This window comes from Belonocnema kinseyi, chromosome 6, assembly GCF_010883055.1.
Source record: "Belonocnema kinseyi isolate 2016_QV_RU_SX_M_011 chromosome 6, B_treatae_v1, whole genome shotgun sequence".
NCBI lineage: Eukaryota > Metazoa > Arthropoda > Insecta > Hymenoptera > Cynipidae > Belonocnema > Belonocnema kinseyi.
In genome coordinates this window covers 132226425-132252327 of record NC_046662.1, presented here as the reverse complement: position 1 = coordinate 132252327, position 25903 = coordinate 132226425, and the positions used below count along the sequence as shown (strand labels likewise).

Here is a 25903-nt window from a genome sequence, read left to right as displayed (position 1 = left end):
TACTTTTTCTTTTCTTCCTTGCGGTTCTGGGAGAATAGCGTACAAGCGGTGAATTGTTCTCGGATGGGCTTCTTGCTGATGTTCTTTTTGGTGGTAAATTTCGGAAGACTTTCCTGAAGAATTGACAGTAAGAAAAACGTATTCTGCCAATAGTACGATCGGATTTTAAATGAAATTTGCAACAAAATTTTACGTAGATAACAAGCGGACCTTTAGGCCTGCTTTTTTTTGTTTAAATTGATCCTCTCCTCAATGTAAGCACATATCACAGGTCTTCTGACAGAAATCAAGAAGACGCCATTTTGACCCATTTTCGACAAAAATGTATTTTTAAAATTGCGAACAGATGGTTATCGAGTCAGTGCAAGATTATTTCGAAGCATCCGTAGCTCCCTGCTAGAGCGCTTGGATAATAGCCGCAAGGTTGCGCGTTCAATTCTCGCTATCGGTACTTTTTTTAGTTTTTTTTGTATTGATCAAAATTCTTATTTATTAAATTTTTGAAATACATTCAATATAATTATGCTATTCGATGATTTTTTATTCCTTATCTCCAATGAAAACTCTTATTGTAATTTTATTATCACTCGTTTGGACAATTGTGTATTTTGTTAAAATTCTTTCTTCTGCATAAGTTTTTAGTATTTACTTTTTTAAATTAAAGAAGGAAAAAAGTGTTGCAAACAGAAGTTTTAGCAATAAATACAAAATTGAATTGTTTTCCGCAAACTATAAAAACACATAAATAATAGACAGTTATCTTTAACACGTGAAAATACACTTCTGATTCCTGTTAGTAAATATTTGTGAAATGAGTCATTGCATCCCCTAGTATTTCGTCTTTATTATTGAAATTTTCATTTGAAACACTTTGTTCCTACTTCAATTTAAAAATATAAATCCTAGAAACTATTGAAGTATCAAGAATTGTAATAAAATGCACAACCGTCCAAACGAGTGATGATGAAAATACGATAAACGAAGTTTTTATTAAAAATAAGGTATGAATAATCAGTAAATAGCAGAATTATATTAAATCTTAATCGAAAATAGAATATACAAGCATTTTTATCAGAAATAAAAAAAAACAAATTACGCATAGCGATAATCGAAGTCTTAACCTTGCGGCTATCAGCCAAGCGCTCTACCAGGAAGATACGGATGCTTCGGAATACTTTTTCATCGGGTTGATGACCATCCGTTTGCAATTATTACAATGCATTTTTCTCCAAAACGGGTATAAATTGCGCCTTCTTGATTTTTCTGAGAAAACCTCTCTTATGTACCTTTCATTAAAAAGAGTATCAATTTGAACAAAAACAAAAAGCAGACCTAAAGGTCCCTTTGTAAGTGCAGCAATATACTATTCAGAACATTTTGAAAAAGTTCTTTCTGTTTTATTGAATTTGAATCCCTCTAAGAGGCTAAATTCACAAAGAAGCTCGAACTATTTCACAGAATCCAACCTTGCGTGCCGAATTAGAATACATATGCTGGGTACATTCTATGTTTATTATCTAACATTTCAAGTAGTTATATAAATATATAGATGGTAATATAGATATTGTACTGGATTAAAATAATAAACTAATAGAATTAAGATTGTATCCACGAAGACTCTAGCATGTACGAGTCGCACGTGGGAACACAAATGCGCACACGCACACGTGACTATGATATTGAGGCGCTATTGCGTACACTCACCCTAATTCACTTTACCATAATAAAACACGAAGTAAAATTATTGAAGAGTAGAAATTGAAAATATTTGGAAAAGCTTTTAGAATAAAATACTATGGATCAAAAAGGAAACTTAAAATTATATTTTAGAGGAAAGAAAGAATTTCTCAGTAACAAAATAAAAATAGGCTTTCTCGGCGAACTAATACTTTAAATTTAGATGTTCATTTTAGCGCTACTAATTTATTAAGTTGATGATGCTACGGTTTTAAAAACAAGAAATAAATCAAGGGAAAATTTGATTTTAAATAAAGATCCAAGTACACTAAATCGTACACTTGATTTTGTAAAAACGAAATACCATAATGAACATTCGGGAGAAATCAAAATCATTGGAATGCGTAAGGATCATGACCTCCCTCTAGTTTCTCTGTATCTATAATTCTTTATAATGAATGCAACCGTAGCTGAAGAATTAAATGTTCGTGGACTTGAAATAAGTGAGTAGAGCTGAAATTGAATAGTCATCAAATTTTTGAAGCTGTACCGCGGAGGAAAACCTATTGGGATTAAGAGAATCCAATTTGGAAAAATACGACCGACTTTTCACCTATAGGTGTTCTTCGATCGGAATTAGTGCTTACCCTACCGTTCATGTCCGAGGTTACCTCTAAAATCAAAATAATACGATAATTCATTCGCGAAGTTCGCTTTCCCTCGAAAATATCACTAAAGAATCTGTTTGGTTCGTCGTGGTTGTTTTTTTGTTATCTGCTCTTCGAATATTGTTCGACTTCAAACTTAACCAAAAACGCAAAATAACGGTAGGCGCGGGCGAGTTAAAAGTACTTGCTGAGGAGAGAACGAAAATTCCACGCGTATGAAATCGTCCAAAATTTTCGGTTTTTTTTTTGTCTGTGCTGATCCGAGGATGATCTTTAAATAACATAAAAAAGCGACAAAACACTTGAACACTATTACGTTGTCCTTCTCTGCATGAGAGTAGATTTATTTAATTATCAAATTCAAATTTTCTAAAAAAGTGTGTCGTGTCCAATGATCACGACTTCATTAAGGTTAGCAGTACATTGAGTAGGGTAACGTAAAGCGACCACACATACTCAATAGTTCTACCAATATTTCAACCTCGTGTGACTTGAGAAAATATTTAATGTGACAAGATAACCAATTATTATACACTGAAATTATTTCCAAATGCTTAAGTTGTTTATTTAATTTTTATTATAAATAAACCCCTCACTACAAACAATAGCAATCACCAAAAGTCAACAACAACTTAGAAAAGCTCTGAAATGAAATAGAGTAGACAATCGACCTATAAAATTTATCAATACCGTGCAAAAAAGGTATTATTATTTTAAAACGTCTACTTCTACTTCTACTACTTTTAAAACGTCCTACTTATTTATTCAATCCTTATCCCTCCAGGCAGCATTTACAGCTAAATACTTATTTAAAGCATAATAAACAGGGTTTAAAGACTTCTCTTCCAAGAAGTCGACCACCACCGATTTTACAAAAAGTTCGCTCATAATATACCCGTAACCTCAACATCTGAATAAACTGCCATCGAATTTTAGATCAGCAATGGAATTTGATGACGCAAATTGAAACGAATGCCATATCTCACCTTAATAATACCTAATGTTAATGTTCATACTCCTAGAAAATAATAAGGTATAACTAAAAATACTATGTGTTAACAGAATAACCTTACTCAGAAGCAGAAAAGTACAATTGCACTGCTTGCACTACACTTTCACAAAAAAAGAAGCTTTATAAAATGTATAACCTTCCAAACTTTTATATACATATACTTGTTTTGTAGTGTAAATACTGACAGTTTGTCAAATACTCACTCTGCATTTCGAAAAAATAAAAAAATAAAATAAAAAAAACTCCGGCAACACATACAAACTATAGGGGTATACAGGCACTGTTATTCCCTCGATGACCTCTCAGAGCGCGTGACGTCACAACTGAAAATACTCTATTGAACGTCACTTAGTTTACATAACATTACGGCAATATTGCTTCAATATTGCATATCTATATTGTTTATATTTTAGAAATGTTGTAGAAATGTTGCTGTAATATATATTGTTAATTGGGTAAATAATTTTAAACTAAATGTATCAATACCATTTCCACACTGAAAAAAATCATTCTTAGCAGCAAGTAAATTTATTTACTAGAATCCTATTTCTTAGCATCAAGAAAATATTCTTTAACAGAAATAATTTTTATTTAAACCAGGCATATATCTTTTCTTGATCTAAAAAAATGAATTCTTTGGCTGTATTTTCTTGATTGAAATACATATTTCTTACATTCAAGAAAATGGTTTCCTTAATTCAAAAGGTCTAGATTCGTTGAAATGTGATTTGTCTTTCAAAGAAATACATATTTGATTCAAAGAGTTCGATTCTTTGAACTGATTCGGGACACATTTGAATGAATAATTTTTCCATACTTGAATCAAGAATTTAGGTTTATTTAAATCAAAGAAATAATAATTTAATTCAAAATAATATTAATTGAATTACAGTATATTCTTTTTTGTTACAAAAGGTTCATGCATTTATAGCAATGGAGCATTTATTTATATAAACAAGGTATTTTGTTTACGTAAATTCTTATTTCTTCAGTGGAAGAAAATATTTCAATTAATTGCTAGAATTAAATTATTCATAACCAATGAACATTTATTCCAACGAAGTAATCATATTTTTAAATCAAAAATTTAATAATTTGCGTAATTTGTTTCAATTGAATACTTCTTTGGATTAAAGAAATATATTGTTAAATTAAATATCCATTTTTTTGATTTGAAGAAATATTTCTTTGGCATTTATGGTGAGGTTTAAATGCGGTTTTGCGCCTTAAAATTTTCATGTTACGTTAGCGTCGTAGTCAAGGCTGTGGACTTTACATTCGATGGACCCCAGTTCAATTCCTGCTGGGGGTGTATTTTTCATCGAATTTTTCTGTTTCAAGTTCATCAAGATCAGGTGTGTTTGGGACTGGTTTGCCTTTTAAACTTTCACTTGATTCTTAGTTGTCAGTGAGACAGCATCGTGGCAGGTGTGCTGTTCCTGCTGGCAACAAATTTTATTTTGATTTTATTTTGATTTTATTTTATTTTTTTATTTTTTATTTATTTATTATTTTTTTTCATTTGATTTTATTTTTATATTCATTTTATTTTATTTTATATATATTTTTTTGCCTTGATAAGGATGCTGTATGAAGTAAGGGGATTTGGTTGGTTGCCTTCTTATTTTTCTTTCATCCTTTTTATTTTCGTCCAAAGTAAAGATGAATCATTTTCTTTTTTTCTTTTTTAGGTGAAAGGGAGGGGAGAGAAGTGTTCCTTTTTTCAGATTCCAATGAAAACATTTTGTGGTGGTTGTCCAAATTTCGTCGTTAGATTCTTGATTTTATTTTCAGGAATTCTTTTCATCAGACATATATTTTTGTGCTTCAAATATCCAGACTTTTGCTGTGGAGAAATAGTTTTTTGAGCCTATAAAATATTTGCTTGACCTTAAAATATATTTTTTTCCTTTCATATTTCTTTATCTCAAAAAAATATTCATTCCAATTCATGGCACATTCATTTGGAACAATGAGTCATTCATTTGGTGTAAAATTTATATTTGTTGTCTTCAATTTATATTTCTTGTATTCAAAGAAATATTTCGCTTCGACCAACAGATCGTATTGATTTGTCTCAAATAAATGTTTCTTTGAAAATAAACAGGAATGTCACTTACTTCAGCCAAGTAAAATTCACTTGGTACCAGTAATCCTTTTTTTCAGTGCACGTGTTTTGGTGGGAAAATTCAAATATAAAAAAAAAACCTAAATTTCGGTCTTCAATTTTTTTAACTACCTACCACATCTCAAAAAATTAAGACTAAAACATATCGATGGTCCGTAAGAAGACTAGCACCGTCCAAAAAGATTTACTAAGTTTAACACGGCTCAAGCCGGCTAACGAAAACTAGCACCGTTAATAAATCCTCGCAAAAAATACCAGTACTCGCCGATTGCTGACGAAAAGAAGCACAACTCGCCGAGCGGTAACGAACCATAGCCCAACTCGCTAACGTGAACGAAAAGTAACACCACTCAGCGAGCGATGATGAAGCGTAGCACAACTCGCTTAACGCTAACGAAAAGTAACACCACTCGGCGAACGATGACGAAGCCTAGCACAACTAATGCATCGCTGACGAAGAGTAACATTACTTAAACAGTGCTGGCAAAACTTAGCATAACTTACAAAGGGTAAAATGAGTATAAGAACATTTTTTATGGTTTACCTTTCGAAATAGAACCAGAAAATCGGAGCTTTCACTTGAGTAAGAACCATCAAAGCTTTTTAATTTTATCGATATAAAAACCATTCGTAAATAACAAGTAGAATTAATAAAAAATTTTACACAAAACTTGTATGATTTAGATTTATTTATTAATACTATTGCTATTAAAAATACTATAACGTTTAATACAACGAAGTTGTTGCTACGATGAGAAATGATCCAGTTAATCATTTAAGATTTCCTTAAAATCGGAGATAAACTCATTTGGAACTAGATTTTAGTGCAACATTGATTTTAGGTCATCATTTTTTTTGGAGTAAGAGGGATTCTCGCATTGTAAGCTTCGTTCAATTGAAGTGAACATAATTGTGCAATTGTCACATTTTTCTTCAATACTTTTACTATCTTTGAATGTTTAAAATAGTCATATTTCATTTTATGGATGGAGAATCACCCGTGCTAGCTTCAACTATCTGGCGTGTCCACTCATTTTGGGTGAATATTTCTGCACCTACAACATGATTCTCTATAAATCCATGCATTGAATCACCTGGAGATTGCGTGTGACCAACTTCTAAAAATCTGTAGCAACGAACAAAATTTAAAAACAAATCATTGAAAAAATTATTGTTATTGAAATAAAAATAGACTTATACTCTTTTGAATAACTACAACTTAAATAAACATTTAAGTTACTACCTAAAATATTGAGCAACATGGTCCTGCATGCTGTTACGAAAGTATCTGATGATGGCAACCTGAAGTCGTATTGAACAACGTCTGAAGTCCTCTTTGTCATGCTAGCTTCTACATCACTCGAGTGAGATGACTTTCTTAGTATTATCCAGTTATTAATACACTACCATTGCTTTTTCTTATCTGCCAATGCATGATACTGGTCGAAAGCTAATTGCCGATTATCGTTAGCGATATTATTGAAACAAGCTTTTTGACATTTTGCTAAACATCCAGACTTTATTACTCGAGGCCAACTTCCTTTGCTCCCTGTGCTCGTGCTTTTTTCGCTACATTATCCATGGACCCTTTAGAGTTCCTGACTTTTTTTCTTGACAAAGCCTTTTTCGGGTTTTGGGACGATGGTTGTGGTTGTTGCCTTTTTGCTATTTTTCTAAGGATTTTTTTCTTGTTCGAATTATTAACCAATATGGTTTCAGTCTCATTAGTGAAATGTTGAACGACTTCTAACAAGAGAGGAAAATAAAAACATATAATTGACTCTTAATGAACATAGTACCAATAATTGGTAATAAAAAATTCTCTCTCCTAAAAATATTTGCAATTTTCCGAGTTATTAATTTCTACGGCGCTGTAGCTTTCGTCTACAAACTCGGAAATAATTTATGAAACCTCCAACGAACTATCTGTATTGACTGTTGCAGGCACTGCGTTTAATTGCAATATCACTTGATGTTGAGCGAGTAGCTGTAAGCTCTAACAACACATTTTTTAATTAGATAAAATGATAATAGAACATTATTTTATTTTTATTTTCTGATTTTTATATTTGTATACTCACCTAATAAAGTAATATCATTGTAAATCTCAATATTAGAGTCATAAAGTTTGGTTATATTTGTTGGTCCTGTTGGGAAAAATAAAACTAAAAATACAGAAAAATATGAGTGAAAAATCACGAAGTTCATACAACACCATTGTGATTGAAACTAGTAAGCAATTATCGGGATTGATGTCGAAAGTTTGGGACTTTTGAAATGGATCCAGTTATCGATTGGAAAGTGGTTAATAACAGTGATTCTTATTAATAAAGTAACATAGGTTATGTTTGGTTGAAACGAAAATGTTTGTTAGGTATCTTCACGAGTTATATAATGATACGAATTATACAACTCTGTATATTATTATTGTTAATCTAACCATTGCATTTTCACATATACTTATCCAGTTCGTCATCCTCACTCATGGCTTCACTCTTTCTTCAAAGACAACAATTTTACAAGCGTGAATAATTGAGGCAATGAGAATGACATATAGGTAAATACCACTTGGAAACGGCCATCACTAACAATTGAGAAGAACATGATTTAGAGGCCAACTTCAATTGGGCTATACCTAGTTGTCATTTTCATTGCCTCAATTCTATTAATACAATGCACAACTATGCGTGTGTTGCGAATGCACACAGTATGTACGTATCCCAGATTGTTGTCGGATCCGACCAAAATTCTCGCGTAGTTTTAATAAAAATTGTGGACTTTTTTATTGTCGTTCAGTGGAGCTTCCATAAAGAATGTCACCGTTTAAGGGGGGGGGAGGGTATCCGATTTTTGGCAGTCTGTCACAATTTCACAGATTCCCATTGTCAAAATATAACAGGAGGGGGGGGGGGTCGAAAATTCGCAAAAGAAAAACTGTGATATCCTTTGTAAAAGCTCCCCAGCTGCTAGGTTACATTGCCATTTTATAATTCATGATTTTAGTTTTTTATTGACATTTTGCTCACAACACTAAATCTTTACTTTTGCTTCCACTTTTGCGTTTTCCTGAATCGTCTGTTGCCGACAATCCTGCAGGTAAAAATTTCTGGTTGGTGACGCCGAGACTCGAACCCCGGTCTACGGCTTGAGCCTGCTTTCTTTGAGCCAGTTAATGCGCCTCAACTAACTGATCCATCGCGGCTCCTCGCGCAGATTTACTGTATCGCGTGTCCATACTCCTTCTATTGTTCTCTCTTTTCCGGCACTATCGGTGCGAATTCAAGATCTGTCTTCAATGGGAGTTTGGGCGGTGTGCGCATAGCATAGCATGTAAAGGCAAGCCACTCCTAACGCATCATCTGAATAGTGCATTTCGACAGGCTGCGCGAGAAGATGGGTTTCTCCTCGTGTGATCGATTCTGGTCATACGAGAAGAAAAAAGAAAAAACATTAATTGAGCCATAAATAAGGGCCAATCAAAACAAAAACCACATACAGTACAAGTTCGATAACCTTCCAACTTCGGGGCTGTATGGGCGTAAAATTCCAGGAATTTCAGACTTATCGGATGCCTCCTCTATTAGCATGATATTAGGTGCGCGCATGCGTAAATAATGGGCGCAAATCGTGAGCAAAATGGCACACGTATTGGGAGAACCACAATTAGCCAGTGTGCCCTAAGTGCGATGACGTTTTAAGGGGAGTATACACTTATCAGGTGGCAAGTTATCGGACTTCTACTGTAAATTTCTTTGATACTCAAACACGAAAAAAATAAGCCCTATAACTTTAAAATACATCCAGTCTATCATGCCGTATTTTTACGACACATACACATCCTTGTTCTAAAAACATCATAAATAGATTTCTGAGTGCTTAAAACATACTTCTATATTGATATCTAAAATCTTTAAAAATCATTTACGAGTTGTTTATCTGTAAATTAATGGAATTCAAATTTTGTAAGAAAAAAATATATCTTTAAGATGTATGTCAGAAACTAAATTTAACATCAAATTTAATTTTGCTGCAACAAGACGTTCAAATAATACCTTTTAATGTTTTGTTATTCATATCAAATACTCCTCAAATTGACGAAGTTTTTAAATCACATACGGACTGATATTTAAAATTATTGGTATTGATAATAGACTTTGACACTACTTTATTGCATGAATTCAAATTAATTAATTTTATAAGCAACAGCGAGTAATAGTACTCTTCATCAGCGCTTGACTTGTCGTGCTACATTTCGTCAGGTTTTTGGGAGTGGTGTTACGCTTCACCATCGCTTTGCGAGTGGTGTTAGTTTTCGTCAGCGCTCTACGAGTCGTGATTTTCTTCGTGAGCACCCGCGATTAGTTCTCAGATTCGCGAGCGCTCGAGGAGTGGTGCTACTCTTCTTTAAGGAATTTTGATCCCTGCTACAATTCGCTAGTAGCGTCGAACGGTGTTTGTGTTCGTCAAGCGCTGAACGGTACTCAACTTGTACAGCCCATCGATATGTTATCGACCTCCGAATGCTCTACTAATTTAAAAAATCAGAGCAGTACTGCACATTTTTTTTGACGTAAAAAATTTAATTTTGGGCAAAAATATGAGCACGTATGATTCTTCGGTGCATTTTGAGGGGTAAGACTAATTAATTCAGATCCAGATTTTTTCACAGATCGTCAGAAAGCTCTTTTCAATCTTTTATTCAATTTCAGTAAATTTCAGAAAAAATTGTAATTTAGTTAATCGATATTGGAGCGAAGGTGTGGGTCAGGGCTCTCCACTTCAAGTAGGTGCTGACTAACACGACAATTGTAAGACTAGTAGGAAGCTTTTCTGTCATGTTTTCTTTCGTTTTCCAGGAATCGAGCTTAGGGTTGCGGTAAATGTAAATTACGTCTCGCAGTCGTTTACACCGGGGGATCTGAATTTTTGTACGCGAATTTACAATAAATTTCATTTTTAATTTATAAAGTGAAACAAATTGGCCTGAAAATTAAACCTAAAATTAAAGTTTTAAAAAGAAGGAAAAATTTGGAAAATTTAAAAAAAAAATCATAAAGAATATAAAAAATGACGACCGCAAAGATCCGTTTCTTCATTTTCTTCGTTCTCGTTTATTTTGTACAAACTTTAATTAAGGATTAAAAATTATTTATCTAAATTTCTGGAAATGATTTTTTATTAGTTATATTAAAAAATTATAACTCGTGTAAATGAAAAGCAGATTGGAGCTACTATGACGTTAGCGCTTCTGTATTGTTTCATAGAAGCTTTCAAAATTCAAAGCTTTTATGCAAAAATGTTTAAATATAGAATATTTGGAGTTTAAGCAAGTCCATTACAGAGGAGTTGCAATTGAAAAATAAATTGAATATTTCAAATTAAAGCTTTTTAAAATTAGTCAAATCTAAACTTTTATTAAATAAAAAATGATGATTTAACGTGAAAATTTATGATGGGAAATTTTCTAATATTAAAAAATAAATTCACCTTCATTTTCACAGTTCAAAATCAAAAATATTTCCATTTTTAAAATTCAAAATCGAATTATTGTAAAGAAACGTTCAAAATACAAACTAATTTTAAATGGGAAATTTTTTATTCGAAAAATGTTCCAAAAAGTTTGACATTCGAAGCTCAGTCAAAAAAATTTGAATTTAAAAATTGAATATTATCAATTATTATTATAAAACTTGCAATAAAATATGCTAATTGCTCTGTTCTTAAACCTTATAAGAATTATATTAATTTTTTCTTATTAATTTTTTAACTACTCTCTACTCGCTAAATTTTAATAGACAACATAGTCATAGTATAGCTTATTTCAATAAATATTCATTAAAGAAATTTGAACAATATCACCAAAACATTTTATTATATATTGTTGTAATTGTGTGAAATATATGAATATTATTAAATTAAACGATTATACTTATTTTCATATTATATTTTTGGGATGGACTAGGAAACAGCCAACCAAGATTTATCAGGGACCGTTTGACCTAATTCCTAGACCCGTGCAGAAATTTTGCCGTGGCCTTGGGCGGGGACGGATCAGGCCAAATCGGGCCTAGATCGGGGAATCTGACCGTTGCCAGATCCGTCATGAAACGCATGCCCCGATCGGGGCCGAACCTGATATAATATAAACCGGAATAATTTTATACAAAAAGATAATTTTTAACACTGGAACACAGCGGCGATTCAACTATTGCACTACGTGTCAGTTCAAGAACTGAGTTCGAGAGTTCAGGTCAGAAATTTGGGATGGGGAAAACCCCGATTCAGGACCGTCTTAAGATATTTTAAGGCCTGTGTTTATCCGTCTTATAATTAATTATTTCTTATAATTAAAAGTACTTATCAATTCTGCGTTAAGTTCAACAGAAACAGATTGTAAAAATAAGTAAAAGTATATGTTAATTCGTTCAAAGTAACTACACGGCCATTCGCAATTTCCTTAAAAACTAGGTGGCATTGCAATAGGAAACCTCACCAAACCGGTCTGACACGACTCCGGGCCACGCAAATTAGCCCAAAACGTGCCAGATCATGTCAGACCAATCCGGATCTGATCGTTAACCGGGAAAAGATCTGGAAATTTCTGGACGGGGACTGACAATGTCAGTCTTTGCAACCAAAGACTGACTTCTGGTGAGCCCTGGTGTAGGTAAAAATGTATTCGTTTTTGCAAAATTCTGATTTTTTGATAGCTTTAATGTATTATGAAGAAAATTTTCGCGAAAGAATATTTTTGTCAGCTGCTTTGGACCAAAATGTGTATATTACAATGTAAAAATATTCGCATATTTTATTTAGTGTATTTTCATTCTGTTGAATGACAAGATATTTTATTCATTAACTTTATGGAACATTTAAACTTATTTTGAGTGAAAAACTAAAAAAATATGATTTTTGTTGTTATTTTGCATTATTATAAAAAATCCACAAAGCTGGAAATTACTGCATTTTTTTAAAAATGCGTGCTGCCGCAGAACACATTTGTAATTTGGTTTAAACATTACCAAATACATTTAAGACTGTGCTAAACCAAATTTGAAATCATTTCCTTATTTAAGCTACATTCGTACATTGCATCCCTGATCAATAATTTGTTCTAAATTTCTTTTACAGAATAAAAATTAACCACTGACGAGGGCCACCATTGTGCGCCGAAACGTTTAGGTCCATTACAAATTAATTGAATTATTTATTTCACCCCTTATGCTTAAATTAGCATTCAATATTATAAAAGATTATTTTCATCGAATGTCATATAAAATGTAAATTAAATAAAAGTTTTATTAGCATTAATTGAAACTGCATGCCATTTGGAAATTTTTGTTAAACTTTATGAAATAAAGTCATAGTTTAGCTATTGATCAACGCATAGGCTCATTTTTTCAAGGAATCATCTAAAATATTTGTAATAATCCATTTTTTTCAACAAATAGGCTCAATTTTTTACAGAATTAACTAAGAATGCCTTTTCGATGAATTTGTTCTATAGTGCTTTGACAATTCCCTAGAATTATGATTTATTTAAGCAATTTTTGTAAAGAAATTTAGGTTTTGGATATTTTCAACATTAAGCATAATTTCTTTAATAGAATCAACTAAGAATTTTATATTGGTGACTATTTGATATGATACTTTACGACGATTTTCACAAACAAATTCAAGATTTATCTATTTTGAAACAATTGATCTCAGGTTTTTAAAAGTATTAACTAAAAATATCTTTGTGAGATTCTTTTCTATGGTGCTTTGCAAATTTCTTAAGAATTATGCAAAACTTTAACAATTTTCCAAACAAATTTAAAGTTTGGCTATTTTTCAAAGAATAGGCATAATTGTTTATAATGGAATTTACTAAGAATGTTCGTTCGATGACTGCTTGATATGATAATTTACAATATTACAAGTATTAATAATTGTTTAAACGGTTTTCATAAACAAATTCACAGTTTATCTATCTTTCAATGAAGTCGTGTACGAGAGGTAATCTTCCGCTGGTGGGGTCCTGCGCCGTCGGCCCCTGCCGACCGTTCGCAATGACGAATACCGGCCCCTGACGATAGTCGTTGACGGCTTCGACTGGCACCCGTCGGCTTCTAGCCGGGGATGGTCGTCCCGTCCACTTGCGCCACGCCCTTCTCTTCTTATATCTTCGTCCCATCCAGAGAGATCACTAGGCAACTATCTTTGTAGACGACTCGGTGAGACATCCAGAAGGGATTTGAAATTGTAAGTTTCAATGAACAGTCAACTCTTCCCTAGATAGTATCGGATGGGACCACCCGGATAGAAGGGCCGACGTTTCCTGAGTGAGTAGGAACGATTCTCAAGTGTAGGGATGAACCAGAAATTCGTACGTTAGAAAGTTTCGTTCTGATAAGAACGGCTTGAAATTCCCATAGGAAGAGAAGTCAACAATCAAGACGGAGGTTTTAAAAAAATACTTCTTTATTATATCTTTCTCCCTGGACTGGGCTCAGAGAGAGTTACGGTTCAAGTTCAAGTTCAAAATACTTTTTATTGTTTATAAAAATTTTGTTGAAATACATTTATTTTTAACATTTTAAATACATATTTGGTCTCTATCTTAATCGATTTTACCCTAAATTAATTTTGAATTTAATTTTGTAATAATACTTGAGTTTTCTTTAATCTAGTTATGTGTATGTGTTCGCAGGAAAAATATAATAAAAACCTGTTTAATGTCTTATGCGATAATTTAACTTATACACTCACTTACGAACTACTATTTGCAATAATTTCATGTTACTCCAGCTGTGCCCTAACTGTGAGACTAGGTATTAATATTCGCAATTTTATTTATGTGTCATTATGTGTCAATCTGATTAATTTACGATACTACAGTACTTATTTGCAATCCATATATACAATCAATTATATACAATCCGTATATAATGTACTACTATATATATAATACTATTTGTTTGTCATCTATTAACATTAGAAAAGTTTTAGTATCTGAATCAATTTCGTTGAGTGCTTCTATAGTATCCGGGTTATTAATATTTCTTAAAATGGCTAAATCAAGTATACTAGGTCGAGCTTTTAAGTTGTAGGTGTATAGAGTGAAGTTATGAGGATAAACTAGGTTGCAAGGGTTTTGATCAGTAAAGTCATGAATTGTGATTCCATTCTTATTTTTGGAATAACACTTCCAGTTGATATGTTTGAAATTTAAATCACCTGCTGCAATTATTTTATTACTGAGATTAAATAAATCATTTAAATCCTTTTTATAAATATTATTTTTAGGGGCATCGAGGGCTAGAACAAGAATGTTATAGTTGGCAGGTTGTATTTCAAAAGGAACCTTTGATGAGTACGACTGTTCGCCATCATGGCCGGTTCCGATTGGAGATCATATTCCGCATCTGAACTTGAGGACGCGTCCTCAGTGGGAAATGATTCTTCGGTCACTGAAGTCTTTTTTGGAAGCTGGCCTGTTGCGGTGCGCACCAGAAATACTTCCCGTTGTCCTTCTGCTAATGACCGTCCTTCCGAATCTGGTAAACGTCTCCGGTCACCTGCTGCATGATCTGGTACGATCCTAATCGACGGTGGTCGAGAGCGGCATTATAACCTGCGGCTTTATTTAAGAGATGGTGATTTGTTGTAACCACCCAATCTCCAACGGCGTAGCGGGGTGCGGATGGTTTGGCACAGTACTTCGTTTGGTAGATGCGTTGATGTTGAAGAGCTCGTTCTCTCTCTGTTGGCGACTTTCGGCTGGGTTCTGACCTATATGTGAAGATTCCTGGGTTTCAACCTGCCATTTTCCGGGTAGGAGAATGATCTTTCCCAGGAGGAGATAACCGGGCGTTTCATCAGTTACTGTGTTCCGACGTCGACGAAGTCCAAATAATATATCCGGCAGGTATGGATTTCAGGTGCGTTGCGTCCGGGGTCCTAATTGGAGTCGCATACCCTTTTTTATCTCCTGATTACGTCTCCAGTGAATTCTGTATCGTTGTCGCTCAATAATCGACGTGGATACCCTCCGCATGCAAAGATCTCTCCCTCCAGTATCTTCATAATTTTTGACGCAGTGGATAATCACATTGGAAATGCCTCCACCCACCTGGAGAACATGTATGTGACCACAAGAATAAACGTGCATCCTTTACTGGAGCGTGGGTAGGGGCTTATTAGGTCGATTGCGACTGCTTCCCAAGCGGTGCGTGCGGTGCGAGGCCGTTGGTGGTCTGGATACTTGGCACGTACAGGCTTACAACACACGCATAGGGGGCAGCAAGCCACATAACGTCTGATTTCTCGCCTCATTCTGGGCCAAGTAAAATGTTCACTGATGGCTCTGATGGTTTCTTCCGCTCCTGGTTGATCGAAAAGTGGTGCATCATTATATTCCTATATGATTTCTTGCCTCCAAAATCCGTGCTGGTCCAGGTTTTAATAAAGAAGGGGCTCTCCTTCGTAGTGTCTTGTGGTTGATAGTCCAACCGTATCCAGCGGTCGGGTTCTCCAGGTGATGGTACATCAGAGACTGGGTGGCGTAATAGGGCATCCGGCAGCTCATTGTCTTTGCTTGGGCAATGTTCGATGGTAAAGGTTTATCGGCTGAGAAATACAAGCCATCTAGTCAATTTGTCTCGGGTGTCCTTCTTTTGGTCTAGCCAGGTAAGGGTCTTATTGTCGGTGCGTAAAACGAAAGGTTGATTCCCCAGGTGAGGCCGATATTGTGTGATACCCCAGATCACAGCGAGATATTCCTGCTTCTTCCAATGTTAGGCAGTTTTTGTTGTTGAGAATATCGCGCTGGCGTAGGCGATGATTCTACGGCGTCCCTTGGCCTCTCGTTGCATGAACCACCATAGCAGCCTCCAAGGCCGTCGTAGCTTCGACCATCTATTTTGTACGGACGTTTAGGGGACAGTAAGTCTGTGATAGGGGCAATAGTCTCCTCATAATAAGGAATATACTCATGGAGTCAGTTCATGGTCCCAAGGAGTGATCTTAGCCCTTTTCGGTACGAGGCGGTTTCCGCGTCCAGTATGGCCTACAGGTGTTTAGATTGAGGCAGATTTCCTTCAGAGGGGACAACATGTCCCACATAAGATAGGCTGGTCTTTACCAGTTGACACTCCTGGGTTGATCACGTTAGACTGTAGATTTGGAGCCTCTCGAACACAACGGACAGGTGGAGACGGTGCTGTTCCAAGTCGTCTGAATACACTATGATGCCGCCCAGGTATGCGATGGCGATCTGTCCTCAATGATCCGCAAGTACATATCGCAGCAAAGTTTGGAAAGTGGCGTGTGCGCTCTTTAAACCGAAGGGTATTACCCTAAACTGTTACTGTCCTCCAGTGGGCATTGTGAAGTCTGTGTAGTTCCGAACTTCTTGTCTACCCTGTGTTTATTGATTTTTCGGCAATCCACACAAAACCGATAGTCGTCGTCCTTTTTTCCAGCCATCACGATGGCCGAGCTATATGGTGAGGTGGTGGATTCGATCATCGCGTCAGCGAGCATGTTTCGGACCTCTAAGTCGAGCCAGTTGCGTTTTTCTTCCGAGTAGCGTCTAGGTGGTTGCCAGAATGGAGTGGCATCGGAGAAATGAATCTCGTGCTGAATATCTATGGTCTGCTGAAGGGGTCCCCCCTGGTGGAAGATAATGACATGCAGTAAGACTATGCTTAAGAACCCTTCTTTATATTTATGGGAACAACTGAGGCAACTGAGGCACTGGTCGTATACTACTGGGTGTTGCTCGAACCATGGCATTCATAAGACGACTTATCTAATAGCTGTGGGCTGATGAGGAAAATGCCCGGTTAGGTTGCTCCGCTAATCTCAGGTGACAGTTGGATGGAGCCTATCGGCGGCATAAGGAGTCTTCGCAGTAGCTCTTTACTCAATATCTTCGCGTGGATGAAGGTGTCGGAAGACCATGAATCCACGTAGGTGATGACTTTCTTATTTCCGAGGCGTACGGAAAGGATGGCTGGTAATTCGGACAGTAATTGTAAAGTAGTAGCCTCCGAGTCAGTGGCAGTTCGTATGCTTCAACAGGGGCCGTTTTATTGACCAAGATTTCGGACTTTTTGGGCAGCTCGAATCACCCGTTGTATTAACGGCCGTAGGGATTCCAAAAGTATCCGCACAATAAGACCCCCTGCGGGTGTGGTAGGAAACGGAGTGCCAATAAATATTTCTGCTGCAAGAAAACGTTTACGGGTTTCATGTCCGTTTGTTTGCGGGAATATAATTGGCCCTTCAGATGCATTAATGTGGTGTTATTGGCGTATTTTTGTCTTAAAACTTCTCTGAACTTTTTTCAGGTAAGTGATAGAGATTTAAAAACCTCCCATTATTTTGAAGCTAGACAGCGTAATGCTTTTCCGGCTATACGTGTCCATTGAGGTTCTTTTATGCTGGTTTTTGTGAATATAAGCTGGCATTCGCGGAGGAAAGCATCGGGACTCTCGTGGTCGTGTCCAGCGAAGTTAGCAGGTCTAATGGTGAGGCTCGGATGGCCTGAATTATAATTATCCAATCCGCCTGCCCTGGCTGTATCATGGGAATGGCGAGTGTTGCCACATACTACGGTGCGATGGTAGTTTCAGCCTGTCTCTCATGAGACGTCGATCTTTTTTGGATCTGTTCCGTTGTTGGCTGACAAATAGGTGGTTTTAGAGGCTGCTGATTAGTTGCTGCAAAGTCATTCTTTCTCAGGGATAAAGGCATGGAACTGTGCCATCGGTCGAGTGTTGGCGACAAGTTCTGAGGTCGCTGCCGGCGTAAACTTTCCGATCCTGGTGGTGAGTTGGCTAAAGCCATGTTGTTTGGGTTCATAGTTAAAGATTGTAAGATTGCACTACCCTCGTACTGTAAGGCGATGATATTGCTGACAGTTGCGCCTGAAGCTGTGAAGCCCAGAAGATTATTCGCTTCATATGTCGCTGTCTGGTTGTTGACCTATGCTGCTGACTGCTGAGGGTTCTGCGGTGTCTTCTATTGTTGTAGTTGTAGTTGACTCTTGTTGTAGTCGTCCGGTGTTATGGGCTGCTGCTTTTGGTTGCCGAGCGTCACCGGATTTTGTATTTTACTTCCGGAAGTGGTGGTGGTCTGCCGCGTAGAGATGGTGTGTTCGACATTGGTCTTCCTTTTTGTAGGCAGTGTCCGAAGTACCATGCATCGTGCAATATTTCGAAGGTCGTTGGATGAGATTGCTTCGGAGTGTTGTTGAGCCCCTAAGTTGGACCGCCAATTATAATTTCCTGGTTAGTCCAGACCGAGAGGTAATCTTTCGCTGGTGGTGTCTTACGCCGTCGTCCCCTGTCAACCGTTCGGAATGAAGACTACCGGCTCCTGCCGATAGTCTTTGACGGCTTCGACCGGCACCCGCCGTCGACGAGCCGGGGATGGACTTCCTGTCCACTTGCACCACGCCCTTCTCTTTTTAAAGTTTCGTCCCATCCAGAGAGATCACTAGACAACTATCTTTTCAGACGACCCGGTGAGACCTCTAGAAGGGATTCGAAATTCTAAGTTTAAATGAATAGTCAACTCTTCCCTAGGCAGTATCGCCTGGGATGACCCGGATAGAAGGGCTGACGGTTCCTGAGTGAGAAGGAACGAGTCCTAAGTGTAGGGATGAACTAGAAATTCGTACGTTATAAATTTTCGTTCTGAAAAGAACAGATTAAAACTCCCGTAGGAAGAGAAGTCCATAATGACAACGGAGATTTAAGAAAAAAAAACTTGTTTATTATATCTCTCTCCTTGGGCTTCACTTAGAGAGAGAGAGAGAGAGAGAGAGAGAGAAGTTCGTGCTTACTCGAGCTAGTCGAGAGGCAGAGTGAGTTAAGGTGGATGAAACGCCTCGTTTTATGTGACTGCGCGCAGGCCCTCTCACTTCGCTGCCCAAGCAGTCTCTCCCACGCGGCGTGGAAGTCGAGTAAAGGGAGTCTCGTCGCCGATTCCCCCATTCTGCGTTGATGGGTCAATTAGGACGAGGCTCATCGAGATTGGCCCGTTGTTCTCACGAAGTACGTGATTCGCTATAACGTGCGCCTATTTTAGCAATAATTATATTATATAAATTATATGATAATATTGTACTATAAGTTACAAGACTAATAATATTCATTACAATAATAACGTAACAATATAGAATTATATTATATAATTATATATTATTCATATTATAACCCTATACCACAATAATAATTACAATCTTACAACAATATTTTTCCATTATGATAATATCATGACAATATATCCTCATATTATATAACTGTATTATATCATGCATATAATGACATTTAACCATAATAATAATTACAATGTTATAAAAATATGTACAGTATTAAAATAATATTTAGCTGTTATAACAATATTTGTTTATTATGATAATACTTTAGTGATATAACCCTGTATTATATAAAAGTACATTATAGGCATAATTACTGTATAGTAATAATATTTATAACGATATTATAACAATATAATAATAACTTTATTCATTATTAAATATTGTAATAATACAACACTACCGCAATGATATTACATTACCTAATAATATTATTAATAATCTTCCTAATCAAATATGGCATTGAAATCTAAAACGTTACAATTAACATGAATTGATAGGAGTTAAACGAATTTATTGGATGTGTGGGCGCACGAACCAATTCTGAATTCGTATGGCTTGAGCCTCTAATTTCTGTAGTTGTGCTAGTCACCCTAGCACTATCAATATTAATATAATTTAAATAGTCAACATATATATCCTTAATATAGCGTGATTCCTTATCGGTAATATAAATATTATTAACCCCAATATTATTTATCAATGGTAAAACAGTGTTTAGGTAATAAACGTTAATATTAATCTCTATATTAGCTGCTCGTAAAGCGCGACCAGCCTGTAAGTTTCTCTGTTTGTGATTGGTGCGCGGTGCTTAGGGGGGTGCGAACCAATCGGAATGAACTGGGAGGCAAGTTTAACATAAGAAAATGTTACGGTTGTGAATAATCAGATGGTGGAGAAAAACAAGGCTCGTCGAGGTGGGAGTTGAGAATTAAAGTTCGTAGATACTACCACTTATGACAAATTTAAAGTGATAATTTCGATGGTTGGGAATTCTCAGCTCTTTCTTTTTACATATTGAAAATGCATATCAAATTTTCATTACAAAAGTTGAGAGTTTGGGTTTTTTTAATGAATATGCTCAACTTGTTTACAGATTCAGCATATAATGTTTTTCCAATAACTGTTTCCTAAAATATTTTGCAAACTTATCATAATTACTAATTCTTCAAACAATTTTCATAAAAAAATTCAGAGTTTGACTATTTTTTAACGTATAGGCAGAATTTATTAAAGAATTAATTAAGAATATCTTTGCGACAATTCCTTTCTATGGCGCTTCGCAAATTCAATAGGTTTATTTATTATTTACCTAAATTTTCATAAATGAATTCAGAGTTGGTCTATTTTTTAATGAATAGATTGAATTTTTATAAAATTAAGTATGAACATCTTGGCGAGATCCTTCTCTATAGTGCTTTGCAAATTGTTTAAAATTCTTAATGATTTAAACAATTCTCATAAACATATTACAAATTTGGCAATTTTTTAATGAATGGGCTTAATTTTTTTAACGGAATCAAGAAAGAATGTTTTTCCAATAACTGTTTCCTACAATATTTTGCAAATTTATCATAACAATTAATTCGTTAACCAATTTTTATTAACAAATTCAGAGTTTGACTATTTTTCTACGAATAGGCTGAATTTTTCAAAGGCTTAATTAAGAATATCTTTGTAATATTTTGCAAATTTATAACAATGATGAATTATTTATATAATTTTCATCAACTAATTTAGGGTTTGACAATTTTTCAATGACTAGGGTTAATTTTTTTACGGAATCTACTAAGAATGTCTTCGATTTTTTCATAATTTTTCGCAAATGACTAAGAATTATTAATATTCAAACAATTTTCATAAAGAAGTTCATAGTTTGGCTATTTTTCAATGAATAGGCTTAAGTTTTTAACAGAATCTACTAAAAAAGTTTTCCAGCCGGTTGTTGAATATGATATTTCGCAAATTCCCAAGTATTCTCCATCATTTAAACAATTTTCATAAGCAAATTCAGAGTTTGTTTATTCCGCAACGAATAGGCTTAATTTTTTACGGAATCAGCTAAGATTGTTTTTCCGGGGAATGTTTGATATTATACTTTGCAAATTCACCAGAATTATCAATTATTCAAAAAATGTTGATCGAAAAATTCAAAGTTTGGTTATTTTTTAGCGAATAGTTTAAATTTGTTTATGGAATAACCAAAGAATGAATAAATACTTTGTCTATATCTCAACGAGTACGTTCAAATTAAACAACTGATTGTAATAAAACCTTATTTCGCGGAGTGAGCGGAAGAACCTAGTGTCTGAGTTTTGTTTCAACAGACATCGTATCTCGCTCATAATCTATCTATAAATTGTATTAATCAGTTTGTTTGCAAAGTAATACAAACATTTTTTTGTAATTACTTTGCCACCACTAGACCACATAGTAAGTACGCAGAGCATTTTACAAGGTTCCAGGAATACATTTTTTCAACAAAATTCGTACTTACAGACCTTGTAATAGTTGTATATTGGCAACATAATTTATTGGTTTGACAATAATAATTGATCACAAGCTGACTCGGAAACCGAATTTTCGACAATATTCCGCATTTCAAAATTTTCAATTCAGTAATCGACGGATTCTTGACCAGAAATATCTCTTCGCCGCCTTGCTTTGGGTTATAGCGTACAAGTGGGTATTTATTTATGTTTTAGTATTAATTAGTCGGCGGAGAAGAGTTTCTGTCACCCCCCTCCTTCAAACCCCGACTTCCATCAAAAACCTGTAAAAGAATAATTTATATTAACATAATTGAGACAGTTTTAGGAAATTAAATTTTATATTGAAAACTGCATATTGATGCAATGAATGTCAAAACCTTTAATTGTTCGGAAAATAATAAAAAGGAATTTTCGCTATTTGCGTAAAATAATTGATCAATTAATCAACGGTTACATGATGACATTTATTGTCAAAAAGAAGACTAAACTATTCAATGTAAATAATGATGATTTTAATCTGAATTATGATGTGTCGAAAACAAGACATGATATATCTTCATTAGAGTTTCAATTGGTTGGCCTGTTTTAGCATCTCTTCGGGATGATAACCTTGATCTCCTGGCCATTATCAAGCTCTGGTCTTTGCGTCATTATTTCATCGAGTGAATTTTTAACAAATGGTGAATACAGAGCCTCAACTGCAACTTCCCTCTTTTCTTCAGAAAGTTGGATAGCAATTTTAGCCTTCGGGTTGGCACGTGTGATAGCAACCTTCAGGGCGTTTTTCCTAATTAGGAAACTCCTGGCTTGTTTCGGAAAGCACTTGAGTTGGTTAAATTTAGCTTTGATTTTTATCTTTAGCTTTTACTTTTATCTTTAGCTTTTCTTCACCCTCGTCGATGAAGTAACGATTATTAGATGGGATATCTCACGCAGCTCAGGTGGCGTAGTTGAGCCTGAACTTGTTAACTATACTTTGGTGGCGAATATTGCATAATTGGTGGCGAATATTGCAATCGAGGCATTCTAGGCAAAACAGGGACATATATTTGGAGCAACCTGCCAAGCAAATGATTACTTGTATTGTATGCAATAAAGTAAGCTTTATCATGGTATGAATTTCGTATTCTGTAATTTCTCTTACCTTAGAATTTTCAGGAATGTAGAGGGGTTTTAGAGGGGCCTTGCTAAAGTAAGAAACACTGTGTGAGTTGTCCTGAAGTAATGGCTAATCTTAGTAAATAGTATCTCGTGAAGGGAATTTTATACGAACTAAATGAAGAACTGAACTTCATAAAACGTGCAGATCATATAGTATCTATCAGTAAATCATTTTATTTATAATGCATTCTGCCAAATTCCTAAACATTAATAATCTCTATTGATAACAGCATTATTTCAATCTTAACAATTTTTTTGACCTTACAGCATTACCGTTTGTAAAAAACCCTGAAGATAATCCTGCGTACTCCATACACTTTAGTCGTCATTGGCAAGATACTATGCTAATCTCATTACACAATTGCATTGCTACAATCTTCCAAGTAAGTCAAAAACTTATTTAAAGTTAAACCTATATCTCTATTTATGTGTTTCTGTCCGATCCCGAAGCTTTACTAGAAAAAACTTACTTACGTATTCTTGGAAAACGATATATTGTTCAAAATTTTCTAAACCTTTTTCCAGTTGTTTTCTTAGTTCAGCACTTATAGTTAGTCCATAAATAAAACTAATTTATGCTAATTAAACGATGGATGATCATAAGTTTCCGATTTAAAACACTTTCGGCATTTGAACTTTATAAACAAATTAAAGAAGTGTGCTACAGTTGCCATTACTTTATGTTTTCGACACGTCAAAGGCGTGTGATAATGTTCCGTTTCCAATTAGATTTCTGCTCTACACGAAAACAGTATCCTGTAAAATATACTAGGAAAAATTATGACATATTATAGTCCATGAACTTATGAAATGTTATAGCCCATGCGCCCTATAGAAACTCGTCGCAAAAATGATACCTGAAATCTGACTACAGACACTTGAAGTGCTAGCATGTATGATAAAGCCTAATGTTTGAGTCAAGATCTGAGTTCTCACTCTGCATGTGAACAATCGTTGAAGGAAGCGAAATTAGCTTGCTTATTTATGACAACGGTCCGATTTTTCCGACAGAAAAAAGTTTAGTAAAAAATGGCATGGGTCAAAAATATCTACAAAATAGCGGGTCTTATGTGAAGATTAATTTATCTGTTTATTTAGAAAGCAATAAACATCGTCCAAAATCTCATTTTTAAATTTGCATTTACTTAAAAAATAAATAATTATTAAGTCAGAAAATATCCCTTTTGCCACTCTTAATAAGTGTGCAACGTTTTAGCCTAAAATAATTATTTATGTTCTCAAGATGTCACTTATCAAACAAGTGACTTTCTTTCAACAGCATTTCTAAAACTTTGGTTTATTGTATATCAATAAAAGAGAGTGCTTTCACTAAAGGGGAATTATACTATCATGTATACCAAGGTAGTTCAAAAGTGCATTGGAACATTTTCCTGTTCAATCTTCATGCATATCGCCCGAAAATCTGTTTGAATTCACAAAAAAGTGCTTTAAAATTGATATTTGATGTTTCCGCAATCCCCATGAAACACGTATATCCCATAAGAAAAAATACTTCTTTATAAATTGTATTCAGAATATTGAATATTGCGTGAATGGAGAATACGAATCAAAACATATTTTTTAAATATCACCCCATAATTCTGTTTGATAGGGTGTCAAAAAAATCCGTAAGTGCAAAATTAGACTTTGCGAGATTTTGGCTCTAATTATGATTTTGTGCTGTTTTTTAAATACAGATTGTTTTTAATACATAAAATACTGCTTTCTTATCAGATCATAAGATGTTTATATAAATTGTTTAAACAATTTATTATTGAGTATAGTCATTTTATTTTAGAATAGAGTTAGAAAGTCGTAGGTTTTTCCCGAATTTGTAAATTTATTTTCAATTTCTTAGTTAGAGTGATGTAATCATTATTTCAAGTTAACAGTCATAATTCTTTGATCAATTGAGTATTATTTTTAATCACGTTGCCTTCGAATAATGCTATAAATTGGCGGTCTTTTCTGGAATATTCAACATTTTGTCCACTTTTCACAAAAAGCGAGTTAATAAGTAATTCAATGTATTAAACATAGTTGGTTAAACAAATTATTATTGTTTATAACTATTTTCTTTTATATTAATGCTAGATAGTTGCAGTTTTTTTTCTGAAATATTTAACATTTTGTTGCTTTTCACTTAGTAAGGTATTAATTAATGAAAGTTACTAATCATGATTATTTAACCAATTTATTATTGCTTAGAACTTTCTTCTCTTAGATAATTTCATAGAAGTTGCGGTTTTTTCTTAAATCTTGCTTCCACATACAGGGAGGTTTCTAGTGATCTAAAGGTTCGAAATTAAATTTTTAACAATCTGATGAGGCTATCAGATTTTGCATTAATAACGGTTAATAACCTTACGAAATGCTTATCGAAAAATCTGGTTCATAAAATTGTAGAAAAATTTAATAATAAAGGTAGAACTTTCAAATTTACATTAGAAGAATCCATTAATGAAAAAATAATCTTTTTCGATCTATCGCTTATCTTTAAAGAAGGATATTTTGAAATTTTCTTTTATTTATTTACAATATTTCCATACAGGTGTCTAATAATCTCACCTTCGGCTGTAACTCATCGAAAAATGTTTAATAAGTAATACTCTATTA

General features: G+C 34.5%; 1 protein-coding gene across 7 annotated transcripts in view; it reads left to right on the top strand.

The window, feature by feature from the left end:
• The window catches only part of LOC117174717 (WD repeat-containing protein 91), a 382815-nt gene that overhangs the window by 105543 nt on the left and 251369 nt on the right, over window positions 1-25903 (top strand). For all 7 annotated transcript variants that reach the window (XR_004467341.1, XR_004467344.1, XR_004467342.1 and 4 more), the window contains one exon: window positions 23555-23670. Coding sequence is in view for 1 of the 7 variants with exons in the window: in XM_033364029.1 (XP_033219920.1) it covers window positions 23555-23670 (116 nt within the window). In the remaining 6 variants the exon portion in view is untranslated. The remainder of the gene's footprint in view (window positions 1-23554; window positions 23671-25903) is intronic.